The sequence below is a fragment of the Myotis lucifugus genome, unplaced genomic scaffold, assembly GCF_000147115.1.
Source record: "Myotis lucifugus unplaced genomic scaffold, Myoluc2.0 scaffold_331, whole genome shotgun sequence".
Taxonomy (NCBI): Eukaryota; Metazoa; Chordata; class Mammalia; order Chiroptera; family Vespertilionidae; genus Myotis; species Myotis lucifugus.
In genome coordinates, this window is record NW_005871379.1 from 759,976 (window position 1) to 769,458 (window position 9,483).

A 9,483-nucleotide genomic window follows, 5' to 3' on the forward strand; every position below is an offset into this window, starting at 1 on the left:
GCTCATGTACAGGATGCCGGTGGTCCCGTGTACAGGCTGTCCTGGAAGGAAGAGGGAGGCCACATCACCCGGGCACTCAGCCAGTGAGCGCTTTCCTCCCACGACACAGCTGGGAGGAGCGAGAAAGAGACAGGCCTGCTCCCTACCTCCTGCCTTGTTTTTGGGGGGTTTTGTTTGCAGTGTTTCTAATGAAATATCTATGTAGTGAGCAATAGTGGATTAATAAACAGCAGTAATAGTATCAATACTAATTGAGAGCTTATTTTGTGCCAAGTTCTAGGCCAAGCCCTTTTCTCATTTATCTCATTTAATCTGATCAGTGATGAGGTAAGTTGTTCAATATAGAAAAAAATTAATGGTTATCAAGATGATGTGAAAACATGAAAACATGATGTAATATTAAACGAAAGTTTCGACACCCAAAATCATTATTTCAGCGTGATTAACATATACGCATTTTACACAAAATTTGTGGGGAATCAGAAGAACGAACGCAGTGATTGTGACAAGACCTCGAGATTGGGGTGACTTTTTTCCTGTTGGCATTTCCTTCGATGTTGCTCCACTGATTTTTCCCGAATGAGATTTAGAGGGAAATGTGTTAGGAGTACGGATTTAAACTGTGCTGGTCCATTTAAACGTGCATTTTTTTCAATAAATACTGTAAATGTATTTTCTCTTCCTTATGACTTTCTTAATAACATTTTCTTTTCTCTAGCTTTATTTATTGTAAGAATACAGTATATAATACATTAGCATATAACATATGTGTTAATCAACTACTTGTGTTATTGGTAAGGCCTTTAGCCAACAATAGGCTTTTAGTAACTATATTTTGGGGGAGTCAAAAGTTAGAAGTAGATTTCCAACTGTGTAGCCGGTCACCCCCCAACCCCATGCTGTTTAAGGGTCATCTGCACACAGAATGTGTATGTTCCTCACAAGGAAGGCACAGCAGGGAATGCAATGAGATTGACTCCGGCAGGGCAGCGCTCTCGTTCCGGTTTCAGAGCAAACACATTCACATAAAAAGCCTTGGTCATGGGGGCCCAGCCCAGGAAAGGTCTCTGGTTCCCCCTCCACACCCAGAAGGCCCGCTGTCCCCACAACACCCAGGACACCAGTCTGGGGCAGTCCGGGGGCCTAGTCCCCTCACTGGTTCTTACCAGAACACTCCAGGACTCGTATCTCTTGTAAAATCCAAGCAAGTAAGACAACAGGAACATGAGGGAGATGAGGAACGAGGTCAGCGAGACGTACAACACCCATCCTTGCAGCAGCGGGTTTGCCACGTGGGTGGCGGCCACCAGGACCCAGACCCAGAACCCAAACACCTGTAAGAGAAAAGCATTGAAGGAGAGGTCATTTGCGTGTGTGGGGTGCGTCTTCCTTTGTGGGGTCTCTCTGCTCCTCTGCCTCTGGTTAAAAGCTCTTCAGGTGAAGTTAGGAGGGAATCGAGGGAATGGGGAGGAAGGCTGGTGCCCTGAGTCACAGTCAACTTTATTAGAAAATCCAAGGGGTTAACACAGAGGCTGCCCACAGAAGGACTTCGCTGAATTTGGCCTGTGGGTGTGTCTACTTGGTTCAAACAGTGTTGGCATAAACAGTTTTTTAAATGTGTCTGAATAAGTGGCCAACATTTAAAATAAGACATTTCACATGAGAAATTCAGATTTCAGACATTTCTTGAGAAATCTATAGTTCTGGCCACAGTGAACACATTTCCCAGGCAAGAGTAGGCTGAAATGAGTTGTGACTATCTCTTTAAAAAGGACCCGGAGTCCTCAGTGGACCACATCCCTCTCCCCTGTAACCCCACGCCATTGTGTAGCACATTCTGTCACTCGCTTTCACTGTGGAATAGTACTCTCCTTCTCCTGGCTCCTTTCACCCACTGACAGTGCCTGCCTGGCCCTGCGGGAACTTGGCTTGGTGTACCCCCCTCTCCACTCCCAAGTTATAGTATCTGATGCCCTGCTAGGCAATACAGTCCCAGTTTAATCACCTCTCAACTGTGTCCAGTCATTTATTACCCCCTTGGTGGAGAAACCAAACCCTGTTTTCTCTGGGCTCTGTTTTTGTTTGCTTTGGGGCTGGGCTTGCACTCGTGTTGAGCCCAGGGGAAGAACTATATGTCCACTAGCTGCATATCCAGTTAGAGGCCTGGAGGAGAGGGTAGACATGAGCTCCAAGTGGCTTTTTAAAAAATTGATTAGAAAGAGAGAGAGAGAGAGAGAGAGAGAGAGAGAGAGATTGATTTGTTGTTCCACTTATTTATGCCTCTTATATGTGCTCTCACCAGGGATCGAACCTTCACTCTTGCTGTCTTGGACAATGCTCTATCCAACTGAGCCACCTGCCCAAGGTCTCCAAGTGGCTTTATTGTTGGTTTGTATCTGACTCTCTGAGTAAATCTTCATGGGGCCTCCTTAGGATGTCCTTGTGAGCCTCCTCATTCTCCTTCTCTTCACTCAAGTTAAATCTGTTCTTAGAAGGACCTCCTAGGCTGGATCCCAGGAACCCACTGCAGGCCCATTTCTCTCTGTGGCCTTCAGCCCCACACATCCATCCACCTGCCTATGGGATGTCTCTGCTCTCTGCAGGGACCAAACCTTGCCTATGATGCTGAAAGTGAGTTCTTCATTACATTTTTCACCCAGACATCTCACTTGCCTCACCCCAGTCCTGGCCCTATTTCTCAAGCTCCTCAAATCCAACAGGTACAAAATCTGACTCATTGCCACTCCTCAATTCCTTCAGGACCCACCCTCCTAAGCACCTTCTGAGAATGACTTTCTTGAGGAAGAAAGAGCTATGGGGTTGGGAATGGGTGTATAGAGGCTTCCAAAGATAATGATAGTGTTCCATTGCTCACACTGCACAGTGAGCACAAAGGAGTTTATCTTTTACAAAGTAATAAAAAAGTTTTGAAAAAGAAGAACCTGTTGGATTATGGCCACTGGAAATTTTGGGTGATTGGTGGTGGAGGGAGCCAAGGATGTCTCCTGGGTTTGTAGTTTGGAGAAATCACACTACCAAATTTTAAACTTTCTATAGAGTCACTGTAACCAAGAGTTGACAGTGCAAGTGACTCACATTTCTGCTCATTTCAGGAGACAGCTCACCCCTGCCCTAGTTCCATTGCCTTTCCACATAAAGTTTAGAATCAGCATGTCAATATCTGAATATCTATCTGCTGGGATTTTGATTGTGTTATATCTAGAGATCCATTTGGAGAGAACTGACATCTTTTCTATGCTGAGTCTTCCAGTCCATGAACATGGTACACCTCTCCAATTATTAAGATGCTCTTTGAATTTTTTTTAAATCAATGCTTTGTAGGTTGTGGCATTATAGATACTGTGCACATTTCCTTATACTTATGCCTTAATATTTGATTTTGGCAGAGCTACTGTAAATAGTATTGCTTAAAATTAAAAAAATTTTTCCCAATTGTTCGTAGCTAGTGGTTAGAAACAGGATTGATTTTGTGTGTTGACAGTGTATCCTGCAACTTGCTGAACTCACTTATTAGTTCAAGGAGGGTTTCTCAGTTCCTCCTCCTCCTCCTTCTCCTCTTCCCCTTCCCCTTCTCCTTCCCTTCCTTCTCCTCCTCCTTCTCCTCCACCTCCTCCTGCTCCTCCTCCTCCTCCTCCTCCCCCTCCCCCTTCCCCTTCCCTTTCCCCTTTCCCTTCTCCTTCTCCTTCTCCTTCTCCTTCCCCTTCTTGGCTCTGCAAGAAGCAGAGCTGCCCAGGCAGCATGTTGGTAATCCTCTCCTTCCCCAGGGCCTGGGGACTCAGAAGTGGGCTGATGCTCCGTTTCATTTTCTCTCCCCTTTCATGTGCCATACATTTCTTGGTTGGAGTCTTGATGCTCTCCCAGCACTTCTTCAGCTGCTTGAACCCCCTGAGTGGCATGGTGGCTGAGAGTTGTATTCCTGAGTAAGTGCCTGCCAGGTACTTTGCTTGAGTGCAATACTCTGCGCATCACTTTTCTTACGTTCCAGCACACACCTGCGAGTCAGGGCTGCCTGGTCCTGAGGAGGATGTGAGGAGGGATGTGTGAAGGGTCCTGAACTGGGCGCTTGTCTGTCAATCCAGTGACAGGCATTGCTGATGCTGCAGGGAGGTGCCAGGTCTCCGGTTTAGGCACCTGGCAAGTGTCCTGTCGCCACACCATGGGAAGTGCATAGGAATGCCTCACATGCCGACACCCAAACAGCGCTGGCTCTTAACGGGGATGACAGTCAGGATTTAGTGACTACACTGGAGCCTGCAATATTTTAGACTCACATAGACCCGAGGGCAAAGAATGGTCTGTGCCATTCACCGTTGAACTCTGTGTGCCCAGCACAGGTTCTGGAACAAAGTGGGTGGTGGGGAGGGGGTCAGAGAACATTGTGTGCTGAATGAATCACGTAACGCCACCACCACTTCACATTCACCAGGCTTTACAGCTTGTGAAATGCATCCACTCAGACGGCCTCATTAGGTCTGTATGGCAATTCAACTCCCTTGGAAACTTTCTAAGACCCAAGAGCTGCCACTTGATATCTTCCACCACTTACTGCCAGCTCACCTGTGCCAGGCTGAGGCGGGCAAGGGTGCCTCGGCCCCACCATGCCTGTCAGTGCCTGTCTCCTTCCGGCAGAGGTGCCCTGACCCAACACTGCCAGGCACACATCACTCACAGGTCTGCACTTCTCAGCACAGTCTGTGCAGTGGAGGGTGCTGGGGGGACTGAGGCCCCAGGTCACACAGGACTCGAGGCAGAACACGCCGGATCCTGCACATGATCAGATTTCACACCTGGCCTCTGAGCATTTGGGCACCTACTCCGATTGCATGGGAATTTTCTGAAAGGGCTTCAGGGTTGCACAATCAACGAGTCGCTCAGGAATGCTATTTACTTGGATTTCCACACCCTCCACCTTCTGAACAGTAGAAGGGATCAGGGCCAATGACAAGCCCCAGGGAGTGAAGCCCAGGGCAGTGGTAACTCGTTTCTGTGTCAAGCAGTCTGCGTTGGTTCTTTACAGGTAAGGTAACGTTGAGTGTTTGTCTTCCCAGCTTTTTAAAAAAATCTCATATTTAGTTTTCCAGATTTTCTTGGCAGCCTCAACTGCTCTCTCATCTTAATCCTCATTTTGTATTTCCCAAGAGCAGGAGACATACTTAGATGTGTGGGGCTGGGGCTCCGTGTGGGAGAATGCTGCATTATCACTGGGTGTGGTGAGCAAGTATATTTCAAGTCCAATGTAGGCAGCCTGTTTCCTATGAACATACACAGGATGCTCCTCTACGCCTTTTCCAAAGGCTGAGCTGACACTTGATGGCATCTCTTCAGGGAGGATAGAGCTTAAAATAAGTCCGGTCCCTTGTTTCCCTCTAGAGCAGCGGTTCTCAACCTGTGGGTCGCGACCCCTTTGGGGGTCGAACGACCCTTTCACAAGGGTCGCCTAAGACCATCGGAAAACACATATATAATTACATATTGTTTCTGTGATTAATCACTATGCTTTAATTATGTTCAATTTGTAACAATGAAATTGGGGGTCACCACAACATGAGGGACTGTATTAAAGGGTCGCGGCATTAGGAAGGTTGAGAACCACTGCTCTAGAGCCTAAAGCAGCTCCCTCGCAATTAGGTCGCTGGGTGAAGAGCCCTCACACATATCAGCACTGGCCTAATAGCCCCTAGTCAGAGTCTGGGGACAAATAGCTGATTCCAGATCTGCGCTGAGTCTTGCTCCCCTTTCTCAAAGTCCTGGGATCATCGAGGACTTTGAGAAAGCCTCCAGACCTGGGTCCTGCCCAGAGATCCTGATTGAATGGGTGAGAGAGGGTGCCCCAATGATGTAGCCAGGACGAGGCCCCCAGAGCCCAGCTCCAGACTCCCACTCATAGTCACTCCAGAGCAGGGGCAGCATCGTTCCTCCTGGGTTCCAATCCCAGTGCTGACTGCTGCGCAGGCTACTTAACTCATCTGTGCCTCCATGTCCATGTCCATGTCCATCTAATGGAGGTGGTGGGAGCATACAGACCCTTCTCATGTGGTTCTCGCGCAAATGGTGAGTGCTGGGTAAGCGTGGTTGGCCCTGCTAGCCATGATCATTTGGAATGGCAGAGAAGATGGGAGGGGGTGTTCCCTGAGAAAGACTCAGAGGCGAGGAATGTGCAAGAGTGGTCTTCCTGAAGGATGGGAAGTTCACACTGGAGGAGCTTGGAGACCAATCAGCGGGGTGAGTAGGACACACCCTTCTATAGACTTGATGAAAGCTTTGGTTGCCTAGAAAAATGTACCTACGTATATGCACGAGTTTTGTCTACCAATCTGAGGACTTCCAGATACTCAAGCCCATCTAGAGCCCAGGTTGAGGTCCACTGCCATCTCCAGGTTAAATACTAGTAATGGTGCCACCAACTGCTTTACCATGTTGACAATGTTAATGCACACACTGTGCGACCCAGTAATTTCACTTTTGGAAAGTTGTCCTGCAAATAATACACACGAGCAAAATGACACAGGCACAGATTGTTTGCTGCAGCCTTGCTGGTGACAGAAAATATAGGATCTTCCTCAACACCCGCCCAGTGCAGACCAGTGAGGTCTGCACAGCAGAACACCCAGCAGCCTTCCAAAGAAGGAAAGACTCTTTTTATACCAAAATGAAACAAAGTCGAAGAACTGTAGAAGGCACAGCCCAGCGAGCCCAGTGTGCTAATGATTTGTGTAGGGAAAGAAAGGGTATGTGTGTGGGCTTGTGTGGACTTGTTTGTAGATTTCTGAAATGAGATCCAGTCAATCAATCAGCGGCCTGGCCTTTGAGGGGGACTGCTTGACTCAGTGACAGGTTTTAACTAACCCAAACAACCAACATGTACGTTTAAGAGGGAAGAGCCTTGGCAGGGTACTCAGCTGGTGGGAGCGTCGTCCCAATGCACCAAGGTTGCAGGTTCGATCCTCGGTCAGGGCACGTACAAGAATCAACCAGTGAGTGAATAAATAAGTGGAACAGCAAATCGATCTCTCTCTTTCTCTCTCTTTCTCTCTCTCTCTCTCTCTCTCTCCCTCCCTCCCTCCTTCCCTTTCTATTTCCTCCTTCTATCCCTCCTTTACCCTCTCTCTCAAATCAATCAATAAATATTTTAAAAGAAAGACACTGTGCTAGACGACCGAGACCCATGAAAAACTTTTGAACAGGAAAGAAAAGAGAGGACTGCCTTTGCTTTGGGAGGATCTGCCCACCTGGATGGAGCAGCTGGGGGCTGAGAGGCCTCTGAGGGGCTGGGGCAGGTGAGGGGCAGGGGCAGGTAAGGGACTGGGGCAGGTGAGGGGCTGGGGCAGGTGAGGGACTGGGGCAGGTGAGGGGCAGAGGCAGGTGAGGGGCTGGGGCAAGGGCTGAGCTGCTGCAGCAGAGTGAACTTTATGCACCACCTGGTTCTGAAGACAGATGCTGCCCGAGCCATGACCCCATGTGAAGCACAAAGGAGGAGCCCCAAAGACGTGCGATCTCAGGTCTGCAGAGCCCAGTCTCCTGGCCGAGGCTGGGGGTGTGGGCTCGGGTGGGGCCGGCCAGGAGCTGAGAAGCAGGGAGGAGCTCCACAGGCGATACCCAGTGGCAGGTTTTTCTGCATAGCTGGCCGAGTCTCGCACCGCGGGTCTCACCCACCACCACTGCATTCCTTTTTTGACAGCTTGTCTTCATTTTTATGACATGACAGCTTTGCCTCTCCTCTCCCCCCTCATCCTTGGGTGGACACGGGCTGCACCACCACCACGAAGCCTCCCGCTGGGAGGAACAGGCCCAGATCAAGTCCCAGGGAGCCAGGTGCCTGGCTGTGCTCCCCCTGCTGCAGGCCTCCCTGTGGCAGCTCCGAGGCCGATCCCGTGGGTGCTGCTTACAGCCCCCCGGCAGCTCCTCCCGGTGTCTGGGGACTGGCAGCCTTGGGGCTCTTTCTGGGCATCATCACCTCCTAAACCAGTTCTGAGAGGCCAACTGACTTCTTCCTGTTACCCACTGGGACGTGGCAGGCCTGGACCTGAACTCAGGCTCCCAACAGCTTGCATTTACATTGAAGTTCTGTGCTCCATAATTCAACCTAGGACACCTCCGGACACTCCCTCTCTCGTCCTGACTCATGGAGTGAGAATTTCTCTCTGTGGCTTTAAAGCTCGCAGGAAATTGCCAGCCTGGTGCCCTGGTCCCCAGTGAGGGCCCCTGTGCCATCCGGTCCACTCCAGGAACAATAGTGCCGGTCAGAGCTCTGTCCAGGCTGCTCCTGGCCGACCAGGTCATATAAGGAGACCTTGGTGCCCACAAGAGCTCTCAGGACCAGGCTGGCTGCCCGCCAGGGAAATCAGGGCCCACCCTGGGTGAGCTCTGGCCGCCGGGAGGGGCAGGATGTCCCCGCCGGAGGGGAGGTGAGTCAGCGCCAGACCTCCTGGCCTTCCTCCTGCCCTCCCTGCCACCGTTTCCTCCCCAGGACCACACCCACCCATTCAGACCCTGGCCTCCACTAACCCAACTTCGACTGACTAACCAGCCCGGGCTCACAGGGTAATAGAAGGTGGAATAATAAAAACATTCCTGTCCTGCCAAAGTCGAAAGGACCTTTCTTCTTGTCCCTGAAAAACAGCAACACCCAAACCAAGCATGGGGCGGGGAGGAGGGGGGAGGCAGGGAAAACCTTTTTTTAAGATGAGTCTTAGAGTTGGACTCAGGCAGGAGCCCCCACCTCCTCCTTCCCCCAGGAACCCACAGACATTTTGTGACCAGCGGCTGTGTCCTGTCCTTCGTCAGGCACCGAGGACCCAGGCATCACCATTCACTCCAGTCCCCACCAATGTTCTGCTCGGCACCTCCCTCCCCCACCGTGTCTATGAGCAGACCCTTCAGGGCAGGGATCAGACCAAAGCACCTCCTCCAGGAAGCCCCCCTGAACTACCAAGTCCCCAGGGCACCCCTCAGTGACCCCCCTCATGGCAGTGTCTCTCTTCGCTGCCTCCTCCCCAGACCCTGAGCTCCTGAATGCAGGACTCTGTGTCCCCTGTGGCCTTTGTGTCCCCAGGGCAGGGCATGGAGCCTGGCACACAGCAGGCGCTTGGAACGAGCTGCTGAGCAACTGGAGAAAGGCGGCAGGAGGCAGTTGCTAGCCTCTGCTCACTCGCTAGCTGCTCACTCTCATCTTCTTGGGCCTGATTCCCATGCAGGTGGCACCACCTGATACCCCCGCGCCTGCCACTGAGGCCCAGCCACAGACGGGCATTTCCTCCAGGAGGACGGGCACCCATTGGTTTCGTCCCTGTGCCGCTCCTGTGCCTGCACCTACCAGGCCCCCTGGGAGCAGCTTTCCTGGGAGAACAGACAGGATTTCCCAAGAGGCTTTCCCATCTCCCGCCTCCTTCCCACCCCTTCGTGTCCTGCGACACCACGTGGCCTGGCACACAGGAAGAACTACACAAAAATGTGCCGTCAGGG

At 50.9% G+C, this 9,483-nt stretch overlaps 1 protein-coding gene across 2 annotated transcripts in view; it reads right to left on the reverse strand.

The window, feature by feature from the left end:
- LOC102438040 (MAL-like protein) overlaps positions 1 to 8,289 on the reverse strand; it is an 11,796-nt gene extending 3,507 nt beyond the window's left edge. Inside the window, exons 1-2 of one of the 2 annotated variants that reach the window (XM_006100863.3) lie at positions 7,437 to 8,289; positions 1,167 to 1,334 (exon numbers count right to left, since the gene is read on the reverse strand). In XM_006100863.3, the coding sequence (XP_006100925.1) occupies positions 1,167 to 1,334; positions 7,437 to 7,685 (417 nt within the window). In that variant the 5' untranslated portion in view covers positions 7,686 to 8,289. The remainder of the gene's footprint in view (positions 1 to 1,166; positions 1,335 to 7,436) is intronic. The other variant, XM_023764412.1, reaches the window with a different exon arrangement.
- Positions 8,290 to 9,483: the final 1,194 nt, after the last annotated feature.